General features: G+C 51.0%; 1 protein-coding gene across 1 annotated transcript; it reads left to right on the top strand.

Annotated features, from left to right (window-relative positions):
* Positions 1-5,060: 5,060 nt before the first annotated feature.
* Positions 5,061-16,601, top strand: Bok (BCL2 family apoptosis regulator BOK). Its single transcript, XM_057762027.1, has 5 exons — positions 5,061-5,381; positions 5,932-6,183; positions 8,657-8,785; positions 15,022-15,185; positions 15,881-16,601. Exons 2-5 carry the CDS (start codon positions 5,961-5,963, stop codon positions 16,004-16,006), a joined length of 642 nt encoding a protein of 213 aa, XP_057618010.1. The 5' UTR covers positions 5,061-5,381; positions 5,932-5,960; the 3' UTR covers positions 16,007-16,601.
* The last annotated feature ends 339 nt before the right edge of the window (positions 16,602-16,940 follow it).

Raw genomic sequence — 16,940 nt, 5'->3', positions numbered from 1 at the left:
ATTGTCATGTGACTCATAGCTTTACCTGTCCTCCAGCATGCCTTACTCCCCCTGCATCTCCTGGCAACTTCTCAGACTCCCCTTCCTTTTCCCCAGCATTCTCTCTACCCAGAAAATCCTGCCTCACTATCAGCCAATCAGCTTTTTATTATCAATGAGAGCAATACATATTTACAGTGTACAAAGATTGTTCCACAACAATTGGGGAATCAATGGTCCTGATGGAAAATCCGCCTACACTTAGAGACTCTCAGTCTTTTTGGTCTGGAACATGTGGAGAGAGACAAGCCTGCTGGGTCTCAGGGGGGAAAAAAAAGGAGGGGGAAGGAGGTCAGCTGGTCACTCCTTCTCTGTTTCTTTGCTCTATCAGGTTTTCACCCCAATATCTGACTCCCAGGTTTTTATTGATAATAGGACAACATAGATAAACACAACAGCATTCTCAGTGCCTTATACATGTGGTGACCTGGAAAGACAAGCTTGTGGGGAAGGAGGGCTGTTCAGGGGGAGCAGCTGACACAGACCTCAGCCATAGCATCAAGGTCTTTGGGAAGCAGCCACCTGAGGGCACATTTGGAAAGGAGACTTCAGAAAGAAACTGTGGTGGCAGTCATTCTGCACACAAGGTTCATCCGACACTCAGCAGGAGGGGAGCTGGTCAGTGAAGGCCTCCCCCAGACACAGGCTGTAGAAATAGGCATCACTAGGCCCACCAGGGGGTCAGATTCTTGTGGACCCCTCTTCATACCATATCTCATCCTGAACTCCAGAGGTTCCTCCTTCCCCTACCCCATCATCCAGCCTCACCAAGACCTGTCTACATCTATGTATACCTATCTAATCCATGGTGCTCGGCTTCTCTCCAGTGTCATGCTGTGCACCCCACACACTCCGGAGATAGCTGAGGGCTGGAGGAGACAGAATTGCCTGGGGTGCTATGCCCCTTGTATGATATAAAGGGCCAAAGCAAAACCTGGAAAGCGTGGGACCAGCTAGGAGCCAGCCTCACCTGGGGACAGCTGTTCCCCTTCCAAAGTGTCTCTCTGGACCTTTTCTCCACAGCTCATGAGACATCTCGGCTCACCCTGCTATAGGGTACTTCACATGGAGGTCCTGTTAGCCAGTGGGTGGAGATGTTCCCTACTGTAAGAGACAGGAGACCTGGCCCCACAAGGACCAGGATTTGGAACTTCAAGGCTAGCCCTCTGTTCTGCTTAGTGTCAACCAGCATTCTGAGGTGACTGGGAGGTATCAAGCTTAGAGGATGTGATAACCCAGGGGAGAGATCTTGGTAGCACAGGTTGCTCCCCTGTCTTAAACTCACGGAGAACACCTGCCTCTGCCTCCCGAGTGCTGGGGTTAAAGGTGTACGCCACCATACCTGGTTTTGTTTATTTTTATTTTATTTTATTTTGAGACAGGGTCTCACTGTGTAACCCAGGGTGGCTTAGAACTCATGGTGTGGTCTCCAGAGCACAAGGATTAGAGGTGTAATCTGCCACAGTGGTGGCTTGGGTTTTTGACATGTTTTCTGCACTCCAGGACCGAGAGACAGCCATCCACCCCGCCCAGTGACTCACTCCTGTTGTTGTGTTGCAAGGAGTCAGACTTCATTCAGCAGGAGACCGGAAGTGGGAGACCATGGTCTCATTTTACATAGAAGAAAACAACCTAAGCAGGGCCGGAAGGGCTGGAGGCTACCCAGGGACTGGAGGAAGCAGGTGTGAGAACAGTTGTAAGTTTGTAGACTCCAACTCTTTCCTTGTCAGAGGTAAATCCCAAAGGACTTAGAGTCATGCTCTAGGGTTAAGGGCTGCCTACGCCTTTTCTTCATCCATCTCGGGGTTAGCGTCTTTCGCTTGCTGAGCGTCTGTGTTTCTACCTATCCAGAGCCAGAATCCCAAGCTTGAGTGCTCTTCCCGAATTCATGACCGTCTTACCACAGTGCTCAACTCTGCATTAAAGAGTTCACGGAAGGGCTGGAGTGTAGCTGGACTTATTCATCGGGACTGCTGGCTCCCTGATAATGACACAGAGATTTATTATTAATTGTGGAAGCTTGACTGACAGCTTAGGCTTGTTTCTGACTAGCAGTTATGACTTAAATCAACCCATTTCTACAAATTTACTCTCTGCCTGTGACTTTATTACCTCATCTCCATAGTGCCCGCCTGCTTGCTCTGCATTCCTGGAATCTCCCCTGCTTCTTCCCAACATCCTCTCTCTGTGCCTGGAAATTCTGCCTAGCTATTGGCTGTTCAGTTTTTTATTAAGCCAATCAGAGTGACACATCTTCACAGTGTACAGAAAGATTATTCCACAGCATTGGAGAGTATTTACTGCTCTTCTTCACCAGGGTTTGAGTCCCAGAATCCATGTGGTGGTGGCTCACCACTGTCTGTAAACCCAGCTCCAGGGGATCCAATGCCCTCTCCTGGCCTCCACTGGCACCGGGAATGCATATGGTGCACAGATATACATGCAGGCAAAACACCCATATACATACAACAAAATTTTTAATTAAACAAAAGTTCATTGAGAACCTTCGGCCTCTGCCAACCATGTATTGGAATTTGGAATTAAAGGCATGTGTCAACACTCTTGCCCCCCAAGGTTCTTTTTAAAACTATTTATTATTTTTAAATTGTGTATATGTGTTTGTGTCTGAGTGTCTTTGTGGGATTATGTGCCTATGAGAGCAGGAACCTTGGGAAGTCAGAGGCATTGGATCCCCCTGGAGTTGGGCCAACTGCAAGAATAGTATGAACTCTTAACTCCTGAGCCGCCACTTGGTGCCTTTTCCACCCTTTTGCAGTGTGCTTGACAGGTTTGGATATCAAGGCTAGATTAAAAAACAGCTCGAGAAATATTTTAAAATTTTTGGGTAGACCCATGTAAGGTTTGTTCCTAACATTAAGGGATTAAGGGTGTGCATCACCATGCCTGGCTTTTTTGTTTCATTAATCCCAGCACTTTATTAAAAAATGCATGTTTATTTTCACGTGGGGCATACATATGTCATGGCATGCATGTGGAGGTCAGAGAACAACTTTTGAGAATTGGTTCTTTCCTTCCATCATATGTGTTCCAGATATTGAGCTCAGTCAGGTGTGGGGCAAACACCATCTTCTAAGCCATCTTCCCACCAGTCCATTTTTAAAACATTTTTTTTTTAAAAAAAAATTAGGGCCTTATGTATCAGGTTTTCTTTTGGGGCACCAACCAGTTCCCAAATCATGACACCGAGATTTATTATTAGTTTTGAATGTTTGACTTGCTTAGGCTTGTTTCTGGCTAGCTCTTCTAATTTAAATTAACCTGTTTTCTTTATCTACCTTTTTCCTTGGGATTTTTTTTACCTTTTGTTTCTGTAAATCCTAGTCTGTGTCTGCTGGCTGGCTGCTGCCTGGCTGAGCCTGGGCAGCTTCCTCTCTTTCTCCTTCATTCTCTCCTCCTCCTCTTCTTTCTTTCTTTTTGAGCCTGCGTTTCTCCTCCTGTTTATTCTCTCTGCCTGCCAGTCCCACCTAGCCTTCTACTACCTAGCTTTTGGGGGTTCAGCTTTTTATTAGGTGCCTCAAGCAGACAAGGTGAAACAAATGTAACAAACCTTTACACAGTTAAAGTAGCATTCTGCAGCATAAGCAATTGTAACACATCTTTGCCTAGGTAAAATAGTATTCCACAACAGCCTTATGGTCTCAGATTTGCTATGTAGCTGAGAATGACTGAATTCCTGAAACTCCTGCCCCACCAGGAGGTCTGTGATCTGAGACATGAGCCATCACACCTTGCTCAGCCTCTCTCTGCCGCCTCCTTCTCTTCCAAATGATTTCAGTCAGAAGTTTCCTTAAGCAGTGCTTTAGCTGCATCTCATAGATTTGATGTATACTGTTTTTTTTTTCCCATTGTTCGCATGAAAATATTTCCACTGGGGAGGCTGAAGAGATGGCTCTGCAGTTAAGAGTGCTGGCTGCTCTTCCAGAGGTGCTGAGTTCAATTCCTAGCACCCACTCACAACCATTTGTAACTAGTTCCATGGGATCCAATGTCCTCTTCTTGTGTGCAGACGTACATGCAGATAAAACACCTATATGGACACATGCATGTATGTATGTATGTATGTATTTGTAATACATATAAGTTAAGTGAGGAAATCCTGCCTTTGGGATTGTACAGTTGGGTCAAAAGGTGAAGACCAGAGTCTAGTAGATGATGCCGACTTTCTTGGAAATTCACATGGAAACAAAGAGCTCTGATTAACTACCACATCGTCCACAGTAATGCTTGTGATCCATCACAGGCCTACATATGAATCCTAAAATAACTAAGTTTTTGAAAAAAATAGATTAGAGAAGATGAGTGTGGTCATGGCATCTGTGGACCAGTATTCGGGAGTCAGTGTCAGGATGATCCCTACAAGTTGAACCAAGTGGTCAACACAGAGTTCCAGACAAACTCTCCAGTCTCTCTCTCTCTCTCTCTCTCTCTCTCTCTCTCTCTCTCTCTCTCTCTCTCTCCCTCCCTCCCTCCCTCTTTTTCTCTCCAAGGAAAATACCCTAATGAGAGATAACCAACTACAAAAAAAAATTACATATTGGGCTTCATATAAGAAAACTCAATTCATTAGAAGCAAAGTCAGGCTGGAGTGGGAGAGGAGCATCTTCAATCAAGTACAAAGCCAAGTCTCCATCACACTCCAAAGGCTTCTATTAAGTCAAGTATCCAGAATCTATTTGTAAAGATTTACTTATTTTTAGTTTTGTTTTGCGTATGAATGTTTGCCTGAATGTATGTCTGTGCATCACGTGTGTGTCTGATGCCCTCTGAGGTCAAAAGAGGGCACTGGATCCCCTAGAACTGCAAGAATCTGGAATCTATAAGGAACCTCTTACAAGGCACTAAGGAAAGGGTAAGTCAGCCAATTCTAAAATGGAACTCGGTGCGCCCCAGTGGGTTGGTGTCAGAGCTGGATGTTCTTCGCGCTGCCTGTCGGGACAGCTCCAGCCTGGCTGCGTTCCCGGGCGGCGCATCCCGAGAACTTGTGTTGGCCTTCCTTAAACCGGGGAGGCGTTGGGCAGAGCTGGGCTGCGGCTCCACCCCCGGGGGTTGCCGTTTCCTTAGAAGGCGAAGCCCTAGGCTTGGCCACTCGCCTGCGGGGAGTCCGCGGTACGCCTCGCGCACGCACCTCTGGAGACTAGGACTTCTGCGAGCGCGGGAAGACCGGCGGAGCCTGTGCTTCGGCTCGGGCGTGGACGGGGCGGGCGCTGGGGCGGGGCGCGCTCGCGGGTTTGAATGGAATGGTCTAGACCGGCGGAGACAGCGGCGAGCGGGTCCTGAAACCAGAACTCCCTCGCCGCCCCGCGCGCCATGCGGCCAGAGAGGTGAGTTGGGCGGGCGGGGCGTCTGTCCCCTGGATGTAGCACCATGGGAACGGCGACACCGGGAACAAACACCCGCTCTGTGAGGTGCACAAGTGCGTGGCCTGGATCGCCGCGCCGTTTAGAGCCTTCCTTGGGAGTTGATTTCCCGACCGGAGGAGCCCCTGTCGCCTGGTCGCCCAGGCTACTCTGCTTCCTCCGTCGCCCCCAAACTGGTCCTCGAGCCTGGGCACTGTAACCACAGAACCTATTGCTATTTTTCTCGCGGTGTTTCCAACCCTTGACCACCGCCGGTGATTTAATTTAGAACCTAAAAGAACGTGGCACTGTATTTTAAAAGGCTTGGGGAGCAAAACGAGAGGCCATCCGAAACTGTTCCTTTTTGAGGGCGGCGGCCAGCCGACCTCCTCTGTGAGCTTTGGATCGGCACTGGACCGGGGCGCACGCGGTGGGCACCGCTGTGCCTCGCGCTGTGCCTCCAGGTCTCCTCGCGTGGCGGGCGTCTTTTCCCCGCTTGGCTGGAGGCCGTCCGGCTGTGCTTTGTCTGTCGTAGGTGTGGTTCCTCTCGCCTGCGCTTCGGCCATGGAGGTGCTGCGGCGCTCTTCTGTCTTCGCTGCGGAGATCATGGACGCTTTTGATCGCTCGCCCACAGACAAGGAGCTGGTGGCCCAGGCCAAGGCACTAGGCCGAGAGTACGTGCACGCACGGCTTTTGCGCGCCGGCCTCTCCTGGAGCGCACCGGAGCGTGCTTCTCCTGCCCCTGGAGGACGCCTAGCGGAGGTGTGCACCGTGCTGCTGCGCTTGGGTGAGTGTGGGGCACCAGCAGCTACGATCCCAACCCCCCTAACTCCCATAACTGGTTGATGGGCCTGCCTGCTGTGTTTCGGGGTGCCAAGTACATCTGTTCTGCACCGACATTCCCTTCTCCAGACATGTTCAGTCCCTCTTTGGCTGCGCCTCACCCTCCTTCTGGGGTAAAGAGGAGGCGTGCATGCGTGGGAGCCCAAATCTGTCTGGAATGGTGAGGGTGCAGGACAGGCCACCCAGGTTGGTGCTCCTCTGTTCTCCCCTAGGCTTGCCTGCTTGCTGGCTCCTTTGCCAGGTCCCCCACCCCTAACACCCCAAGTCTGCTTAGCTCAGATCACAGACATTCTTGTCGTAAACCACAGAAAGCTCTGGAAGAGTAATATTTTAGCGGCTAAACTTTATTGTGACCCTTGTACTCTGCTGGACTAAAAAATCCTTTGTGGGACCACATGTCCCAGTGTTTGTTTTGGAAAATAGGCCTTTCAGTTATTGGCTGAGATCCGATACCCATTGCTGTTTCCCTTGATGGGAAGGCCCCCCGCCAGGGCCTTCTCGAAGGACATCTGGGACATTGTTTGGGGGGTCACACACAGCTCAGTGGCTCTCTTTAGCTCCTCTAAGGCCTGGACACGTGATGGGGAAGGATAGGCAAACCTTCCTTTTGGAAGGTGGACAGTTCACCTTATCACAGCCGGACTGGGGCCTGGGGTTGTCCTGGGGCCGTCCAAGGGAATGGGAGGTAAATAGCAGAAATCATATAAATAGGTGAGTGGTTGTCAGGGAGAGCTGGTGTGCACTCTCCTGGTTGGGGGGAGCCATGGATGAGCTGGCTTCCTGCGAGCTGAGGTATGCACACATCCTATTTTATATAGGCCCTGCATTTCTGTGCTGCGATGGCCTCAAGGAACAGGGCTGTGTAGACCTGGTCTGCCCAAGAGGTAGAGTTCATGCCGTCTGAGTTGGGCACCCAGGAAGGAGGGCTGTGAATGGACAGAGGGAGCTATCTCTGTGTGTGGGAAGGATGAGTGAAGGGGTTTGGCTAAGCAAATTCATCAGAGAAGAAGACTGGGAGTTGCTGCTGGAGAAATGACATAGTGACCTCCTGAGGGTCCCTAGGGCACGGGGTGGCAGGGAGGAAGTCTTGCCTTGGGTCTGACCCAGTCAACGTCTGTCCTCTTGGCCCTTTTGGCAGGTCCTGGGGGGGGGGGGGACTGAACACTGGCCTGTAGAAAGGAACAGGTCAAAGCCTTGTGCTTAGCTGGCAACTTTAAGGCCTTTCTCCATCACTCAGTCCTATTGTTCCTATACTCTGGGGTTCAGGCCCTTTTAGACAGCTAAGGGGATTCCTGGAGGAAGAGCCCTTGCATCCCAGTGTGTGCTTGTTCAGGTTATGTTTGGTGCTGTCATGACTATTCAGGATGATTTTTTTCTAAGCTCAGTGATAGCTTCCTGCCCCCCCCCCAGCATGACCCCAGCCACAGACAGGAAGCAGCCCAGCTTGTGTCCCTTAGCAATCTCCCTGGGGTCAGTCTCCAGAGGCCCCCAGGGTTTTAATCCTTGGCAATACCCAGGCCAGCCTTGGGAATTTCCATGTCATCTCTTCATCCCCTGGCCCTCCTCCTCCTGATTCTGCACCCGTTCCAGATCTTAATTAATTAGATAGAGCACAGCTGGCCTCGGGGATGACGTGGGTGCCCTTATCGTTGGGACAGGCCAGGCGGCAGCAGTATTTCCCTGTTTGCTTTGGCTGGGGAAGTGGCTGGACCAGGGGCACCCAATCAGAGGCTGTGTGGAATTCCCGGCACCATCTTTCCCTGTGCATGCATGATGCTGCCAAGGGCACTGCAGCCCGGGGGGCGGGAGGGCAGTGGGACTGTGGCAGGCATCCTCTTTGGCCCAGCTATGGCTGCACTGATGTAGGAGTGTATAAAAACACACCCATTTGGCACCAGGAGCCCATGTTGGCATGTGGGTGGTACCATTGTCCCAGGGCCTAGGCTCAGCCCAAGTCAGTTCACTGAGCCATTACTAGTGATGCTAGTGGTTCAGCCAGGACAATCCTACGAGGCAGCAGGCGGTAACTACATATTCTAGCAGAGCCCCTCTCCATGTTGGATTCTGCCTGCCTGCCTGCTGTGAGTCACTGACTGGGTAGGCACTGCCCATGCACCTCTGCAGGATTCCTGCCCCACTGGCCCAGCCAGCTTGCCTTAGGGAGCTGGAGGTTCCACAGCCTCCTTTAGTCTCTTTGTTCATGGGGCCAAGGTTGGGAGAGTCAAATGAAGTAAGATAAGGTGAAGGGGTGGTGGGTGTCAAACACACAGAGTGGAGTATCAGGGCTGAGTGGAGAGAAAGGTGTGAGCCTGCAGGTCAAGTGAGGTCAGGTGGATCAAGGGCAGAATTGAGTCGTGGTCAGTGCTAGCCACAGGGCTACGGCGTGAGAAGACCTGAACCCCTGTGTGCCCATGCAGGGGATGAGCTGGAACAGATTCGCCCCAGTGTGTACCGAAACGTGGCCCGGCAGCTGCACATCTCTCTACAGTCTGAGCCTGTGGTGACGGATGCCTTTCTTGCTGTGGCAGGTCACATCTTCTCAGCAGGTAGGTCTGGCCTGTTTACTCAAGGCACCTCTGGGAGAGGAGGCTCAACATGTGTGGGTCAGGCAGGCTTACAAAGATAGAAAACCCTTGGGATCCTCTGACACAGTCCTATGGGTTCCAAGTCACTGCTAGCATACTGCCAGCCTCCTGGCCCTCTGGGCTGTGCTGAACTATGTCACAGCCCAGTCCAGCAAGAGCTGGCTCAGAAGGCAGCGTGCGGTGCTGCTGGCCACTTTCTTTTTTCTTCTTAATTTTGGTTTTTTTGAGAAAGGGCTTCTTTGCGTAACCCTTGCTGTCCTAGAATTCTGTAGACCGTGCTGGTCTCGAACTTGGAGATCCTCCCTCTGCCTCCTGAGTGCTGGGATTAAAGGTGGCATCATCACCCCCAGCTGTTTATTATGTTTTTATTTGGTGTGTGTGTGTGTGCGTGCGTGCGCTGAACCACAGCACATATGTTCAGGTCAGAGGGCACTTTTGGGAGTTGGTTCTCCTTTCATGGTGAGATTGAATTCAAGTCTCAGGCTTGACTCTAGGTACCTTGAATTGAATACCCTGAAACTTGACGGTCTAATTGGGTGGGGTTGGGAGTTTTCATGGTGGGCATAGGAGTTATATATGTAATAGGTTGAGGTGGTAAGTGGAATTTAATAATATTGGACTAACGGGAGAAGGCGGCGCAGGAGTAGCAGTGATACGTGGTTGTGCTACTTGGTTAACAGTAGTGGCTGGGTGGTCTTTGTTTACGAGTATCTTTATTATTATCGAGATTTCTTGATAATTACTGCTGCTGGCCATCCTGAGGGCTGTTGACACAGGCCTGCCTGCCGTTTGATAATGGTCCAGCATTGGTTGCGGTGGTGGTACCCTGCAGGGCAGTGGCCCTCTGCATATACTGGGCTTTGGTGACAATGGTGCTTGAATTTCTGCAGTTGGATCCACATGGGATATTTTAAAAGATGGGTATCCTGAAGAGTCTCTGAGTGTGCCTGGTTGTGGGGCGCTTTAGGAGATCAGGGACACACTTATCTGGATGACTGTGACCACACTCACCTGGGGCTTTCCCAGGGCCTTCCATGTCTGCTCCAGAAGTGACTGACAGGCAAGGCCACTTCTTAGCTCCTGCAGCCTCCTCCCTCTCTGCCTCAAGTTCCACTATTGCTGCTTGCCTTTTGTACCCTGTCCCGGGTTTACTGGAGGCTGCAAGACTTATCTCCCCACACCTTCCTGTGCCATGCTCTTCCCTTAGAGCCCTGCTAGACACCTTGTGGTTCACATGTGTCATTTACGCCAGATCCATGTGGTCTTTTCCCTAGGAGTGGTGAGGCCAGGGTCAGCCAGTGTGGCTTCTGGACCGAAAAATGTGGGGTCAGGGGTGTGGGCTGTGGGAAGAAAGTGAGTGTGTGGGTGATGGAGTGGGAGAGGTGTGGAAAGGCTGTGACACGGGTGGGGTAGGGGAGAAACTGTACCAGGAGTTGATGGGCTAGTTCCTATCCCTTTCTTGAAGGTAACCTGCAGGTACCTGGTGGGAGCGATAGTGGGGAGGGCTCAGGAAGGAAGCCAGCAGCCATGAGTTTTGGGTGGAGGATCACCCTTGCCCTCTCTGGAGCTTTGCAACTGACGCCAGCCATGGGTTGCTTGCCTGGGCGTCTGTCTCTAAGCTGTCAAGCAGGCTGGTTTACGAGCCAGGGATGGCTAGATTTATAAGGAACTTTGCTTCTGAGGCTGCAGATCTAGCCCGCGGATGGCTTCAGCGAACCCAGGAGAGACTGGACCTCTGTGAGTGGCAGGAGTGAGCAGGAGAAAGGGACTGGGGCTTTGGGGGTGGTAGTGAGTGTGAACTGGGAAGAGGCCAGAGTAACCTTAACCCCTGTCCACCGTCCCTTCCCTGGTGCAAATCCACCTTGAGCATGGAGACAGCCCAGAGAGGCAGCTCTGGGAGATCCCCTGTGGGAGACAGAGCCCTTTCCAGCTGACGCCAACCATGGGTGGCTGCTTGAGTGTCTGTCTCCAAGCTGGGGGGAGAAAATGGGGGGAAGAGAAGCCTTGGGAATGTAGGGTGGTCACGTCTCACTGGAGGTCAGGAAGTACCAGCAGGCTTGACAAACACACACACGTGATGATCAGCATCATTGCATGTGCCAGAATGGCGTCATCCTTACCAGGACGGCCATATGACCACAGCACTGAGGATGTGGGGAACTCAGCCTTGACTAATAGCTGGTGGGACACACTTCAGAAAACAGCCTGGCAGGTTCTCAAATGGTGAAGCATGGTGTTTCCATGTGACCCACCAAATCTACTACTAGATGTAAACCTAACAGAAAGAGATCATGTGTCTGCAGAGAAGCTTGCCTGTGTGTGTTCCCAGTAGCATCAGTTACACAGCCAAAAGTCCTACATGAATTGACAGTGGATGTGGGATATTGGTCAACCATGAAGAGGAGTGTGGAACCTTAAATGTGTCACACACAAATTCCATTTGAGAAACGTGCAGAGTGCTGGCGATAACAGAGAAGATTAGAAGTCACCAGGGGGCAATGGGGAAGCAGGGCATGACGGCCAGTGGCTATGGGCTTTCTTCTGGAGAGATAAGATGTTCTGGAATTATAGGGGCTGGAGAGATGGCTCAGCGATTAAGAGCACTTAGTTCTCCTCCAGAGGACCTGAGTTCAGTTCTCAGCAGAGCTGTAAGTTAGTTCTATCCAGTTCTAGGCTATCTGAGTCCTCTTCTGGTTTCCTTGGGCATAGCACATATGTGGTGCACAGACACACAGTCTGATAGCAACACCCACCCTTACACATTAAAAGTAAATGAATCAGGGCCGGGCGGTGGTGGCGCACGCCTTTAATCCTAGCCCTCTGGAGGCAGAGGCAGGTGCATCTCTGAGTTTGAGGCCAGCTTGGTCTACAGCACAAGTTCCAGGATAGCCAGAGGTATATAATAGAGAGACCTTGTCTCAAAAAACAAATAACCCCCTGCCAAAAAAAAAAAAAAATCCCAGCACTTGGGAGGCAGAGGCAGGCAGATCTTTGTGAGTTCAAGGCCAGCCTGGTCTACAAGAGCGAGTTCCAGGACAGGTTCTAAAGTGACACAGAGAAGCCCTGTCTCCCCCCCACACCAAAAAAAAAGTTCCAGAATTAGATCATGAATATATGAGAGCCCAAGGGAAGCAGACGCTCCCCAAGATGTGCCCCTGGACACCACCTTCCCCAGCCTCTTCTGCTGGGAACGTCATCGCCCTATCGAGCACACTGTTTAACAGGACATCGAGCTCCTCGGTTCTTGTGGTGGATTGGGGCACTCTGTGGGTGGCGCGTGACTTCTCCATCACATCAAGGTCACAGCTAACAGCAGGGAACCCCGTGAGAATGTGACTGACTGTTAGTCACTGACCTGAGTGGTGACCTTGGCCTAGGATACCTAGCAGGCACAGAGCCAGGGCTGTGCCCTAGGAGTGACAGGGGTGCCTGTGGATGCCAGAGTGGAGTGCAGCTGAATTCCAGACTTGGGTTTATTTCGAAAGAGACGGAAAGTCACTCCAATGGGAGAGTCAGGAGCTGATGCGTGGCACTGTTTATTTCAGGGGGGTTGGGTTCTCCCCCTCTCCCATTCCCTTTTGAGCTAACAACATTCAAATACTGTACATTTAGTCACATTAAATTTCAGATCTGGTGGCATTTAGCACATTCAGAATGCTGTTTGTCCCAATCCTGAGGACATATTGTCTATCGGCAGTAACACCCTGTCCCTCGCCCCCAGACCCCTATGAATTTTTTTTTTTTTTTGATTCTGTGGGCGTGCCTGTTCTGGGTTTCCTCTAGGTGGACTGGCACAGTATTTGTGCCCTGTTGTGTTTGATTCCTTTCCCTTGCCGTGTGTGGCATTCATCAGAACTCCACTCTGGTAATTGGCTGTATAACCGTGCCGCTGCGGAACCTCAGCAGTTTGCCCACGAGCATTTAGCTTTTCCTTGTTGGTGAGCATCTGTGTGCTGACTGGTGCGTTGGTAAGAGGTCATTCCGAGTGCTGTGTGAAAGTGGGTTGAGGGGGAATGTCATAGTCTGTAAACGCCACGACTTAGCTTAGCATCTCACAGGCCAGCTGTGGCTAGCTGTGTGAGCTTTTCAGGTCTTAGCAAATGCTCTCCAACTGCCTTTGCTAGCAGAGCTGAGAACAGTGGTTAGCTGAGCTCTCATCTCATCTTCACGTGTGTGCGTGCGTGCGTGCGTGTGTATGTGTGCATGTACAAGCCTGTAGGTGCAGATGCTCCTGTGTGTAGGTCAGAAGTTAATGATGAGTATCTTTTTACGTAGCTTCTTCCAGTTACTTTTTTGAGACGTCTCTCACTGAACCTGGAGGTCACTGATGACTAGGCAGGCTGGCATCTTGTTATAATTTATCCTCTTATGCTGTTAAAGGGGAAATGGGCTTTATTTTTTTCAAATAGATGTTTAATATGTCATTTGTGCTTTTTTTATCTTTTTGGCTCCCTCAGTCTCAAGACCCTCTTGCCTCAGCTTCCTGCTACTGAGATTACAGGAGCACACTACCCCACCTACCCCCTCTTTTTTTTTAGATTTATTTATTTATTATAGAGTGTTCTGTCTGCATGTATGCCTGCTCACCAGATGGTTGTGAGTCACCATGTGGTTGCTGGGAACTGAACTCAAGACTTCTGGAAGAACAGCCAATGCTCTCAACCACTAAGCCATCTCTCCAGCCCCCCCACCTGCTCTTTAAAAGATTTGTTTTAATTAATTAATATATTTATTTAGGTTTTTCAAGATAAGGTGTTTCTGGCTGTCCCAGAACTCGCTCTGTAGACCAGGCTGTCCTCGAACTCAGAAATCGCCTGCCTCTGCCTCCTGAGTGCTGGGTTAAAGGCACACACCAGCATGCCTGGCTGATTTATTCTATTTTTAATATTTTTATATTTTAATATAATTTTAAATATTTATATCAACTATATAATTTACAGTTTAATATTTATATTTAAGAATGACTAATATTTTATGTTTTAATATTTAACTGTAAATAATATACTTAAAACGTTTTGTTTTTAATTATGTGTATGTGTTTGTACCTTTGTGTGCATGTGTATGCGTGTATTCAGGTCTGACCCTGGGAGAGCAATAGGTACTCTTTAACTACTGAGCCATATTTCCAGCTCCCTCTTTGGAGAGAAGAACTTACGTAACCCAGGCCGGCTGAGGATGACCTTGATTGAACTCCTCTCTGATTCTCCTGCCTGTGCCACAGAAATGCTGCGATATGCCAAGACCCAACTCTTTTTTGCCAGTACTAGTGATAGCACACACAGTTTCTGTATTCTTTCCACTTCCGTGTGTGTATGCATGTTTTGCGTGTCTAGGCACATACGTGTGCGTGCATACGGGGACCCTCCGCCAGTCTTCTAATTCACTGCGGCAGGATTTCTCAGACATACCCAGAGCTCGCTGATACAGTGAAGCTTGCTAACCAGCTTGCCCCGAGGATCCTGTCTCTGTCTTCCGAGACTAGAATTGGGGAGGGTGAGCTGGCACACCCACCCCGCATTTATATGAGTTATGGGGCTCTGAACTCTGGTTTCCAGGCTTGCTTAGCAAATACTTTAACTACTGGGCTGTCTGCCCAGCCCCTACATTTCTGTATGTTAAGGTGCTGCGTGTAACCCCCCACAATGCTGTTCATCTGTCTTATGTCAAGGTTTTAGTTATGCCTCCCAGCAGGAGTCCTCCTGTGGACTGTGGCTTTTTTCTAAAGCAAGCCTGGGATAGGCCCTGACCTACTGCCCTGGCGTCAAGGTTCAGAGCAGCAGACAGAACAGGGTTGGACACACCCTTGTCTGCTGCTTTCCTTGCCCAGTTCTGAGTCAGCTCAACCCCGCTGTGCTGAGCTGCACTGCTTTCCTGTGACCCCTCTCTCAGATGTGGGTAAGGCTGGTCTCCTTCTAGGCTCCAGCAGATATGGCTGGGAGCCTCTCATCTACATGAGAACAGCCCGACAGGGAAAGCCTGACTCGCTGGAGACGGTGTCAAGCCCATTAGTGTATCCGGCCAAGTGCCCTGCTGCGGTGGTGCCCTGCACAGAGGGTCCTGGCTCCATTGTCATCATTAGTCACCACCTGATGGCAGGCAGGAAAGTGGCTTAGAGAAGCTCAGCTCTTCATGGTACCCTAGGGGCTGGACACCACTTTGGGTCTGATCAGCAACTCTCTCTCTCTCTCTCTCTCTAGGCATCACATGGGGCAAGGTAGTGTCCCTGTACTCGGTGGCTGCAGGGCTGGCAGTGGACTGTGTCCGGCAGGCTCAGCCTGCCATGGTTCATGCCCTGGTTGACTGCCTGGGGGAGTTTGTGCGCAAGACCCTGGCGACCTGGCTTCGGAGGCGTGGTGGATGGGTGAGCCTGAGAATCAGCGGGGCTGTGGGGTGCGGTGGGGTGGGGAATAGTGTGGTAAGTACCCGAGTGTTAGTGCGGGAAGAGAGGGTGGAGTGGGATGGAATGTGGGGGCCATAGGCAAGGGCTTTAGGACTCAGGGTTGCTCTGGGATGCAGGCAGGTGCTGGCTCTTCTGTGCCTGTGCTGACATGATCCCAGACCCTAAACTCTGGTCCCCTTGCTATTCCCAGAATGTGCCTGGCAGAAAGAGGCCAACAGGTAGTCTTTCAGAGACAGAATCAAGTCCCCCTCACAGGGAGATTTCAGTGCTGCCCAAAGTACTTCACTTGCCTCTTGGAAGCCCCACTTTTCTCCATTCTCAAGAAGCAAGACCTAGAGGGGCGAGCGTCAGGCTCAGGCCCTCCTAGTCTCTGTGCCTGACTGCCTACATGGTTGGCCAAACTAAAGATACTTTTGGGTACTGGGCACGGAGGATGGGCTCTGTCCAGAAGCCCATTTTCGCCTGTAAAATGGGTAGGCAAGGACGTTTGACTTGAGACCTTTCCCCTTCTAACTCTCAGGTGTCCTGAACAAGTTTAGGCCCAGATGGGCCACATCCTCCTTTCTCAAACAGCTTTGTATTCGATGAGACATTTTTCTAGAGCAAGGTACTAGGGACCTCGGGTCTGGCTAACTATCCCATTTTTTTTCTCCCAGACTGATGTCCTCAAGTGTGTGGTCAGCACAGACCCTGGCTTCCATTCCCACTGGCTCGTGTCCACGCTCTGCAGTTTTGGCCGCTTCCTGAAGGCTGCATTCTTCCTGTTGTTGCCAGAGAGATGAGCTGCCCATCAGGGCAGGGGCCACTCCTAGAGCCCCTGGGCCCAACGCAAGGGGCCCGAAGCACCTGCAAAGCACCTCCCTCTCTCAGATTGGGAGCATCCGGCCCCCAGGGCCCTGTCCCAAACCCCATTCCTTGTGGACCCCTTTCTCTGGGAGGGCTGAGTGGAGGAGGCCATCCCAGAGTCTGGAGCTGGTTTTAGTGTCTTCTGTAGCTCCTCCCTTGGGTCAGTGCCCAGCCCCGGAGAAAGGAACCGGGGGACACTTTCACTTGATGCTCAGGGCCTCACCCCAGGAAGGAATCTTCCCAGGACACGAGCTGGCCTCAGTCCTTGTGGGAAGCAGGTCCTGTCCATCTGATCTGAAGGTGACTCTGGCTAATGCAGGAGCCAGGGATGCTTCCTGTCCCTGAAGGCAGAGCAGAAGGCTCCTGTGTGGCTGCTTAGGCTATTTCTAGATGAAGAAGGTGTCCCTAACCCACAATGGGTCCTTCATGGCAGAGATCAGGGTGTAGGTAGTTTGTCTGACCAATGAGCAGAGATCCTGTGGATGAAGTGGTCTGCTTAAGCTGGACCCCAATAAAGTTTTACCCAGTGGAGTGTGAGAGCCTATTCTGCTTTCTCTGTGTCTGTTCTCATGGGACTGGGGAAACATCGCCAGCTGGGAGGGACCTCTGAGAACTCAGACTTAGGAAGCCGGTGCTTCATGAAGTCTAACATCCTCCTCCCTCCTCTTGCTGCCGTGTTCTGAGCAGCTTTGGACTTGACCTGACTTGGGGCTGTGAGAGGACAAAGAAAGCAAGCTGGACCCAGGTGGGACAGGCACACTCTGGAGCTGTGACGACCTGAAACCTCAGCGTATTCCTTATGTGCAACACAGGGAAGGGTTATCTAGTCTTGGCAAGGTGTCTGTCGGTGCAATCTTAAGCGGTAACATC

This window comes from Chionomys nivalis, chromosome 2 (genome assembly GCF_950005125.1).
Source record: "Chionomys nivalis chromosome 2, mChiNiv1.1, whole genome shotgun sequence".
In the NCBI taxonomy this organism is placed as follows: Eukaryota; Metazoa; Chordata; class Mammalia; order Rodentia; family Cricetidae; genus Chionomys; species Chionomys nivalis.
The sequence above is the reverse complement of the archived record's forward strand: the minus strand, read 5'-3'. Positions and strand labels throughout refer to the sequence as shown.

Coding starts and splice junctions, on each gene's coding strand:
- Bok (XM_057762027.1), top strand. CDS start 5,961: ATGGAGGTGCTGCGGCGCTCTTCTGTCTTCGCTGCGGAGATCATGGAC. Junction 6,184..8,656: donor CACCGTGCTGCTGCGCTTGG/GTGAGTGTGGGG, acceptor GTGCCCATGCAG/GGGATGAGCTGGAACAGATT. Junction 15,186..15,880: donor TTCGGAGGCGTGGTGGATGG/GTGAGCCTGAGA, acceptor TTTTTCTCCCAG/ACTGATGTCCTCAAGTGTGT.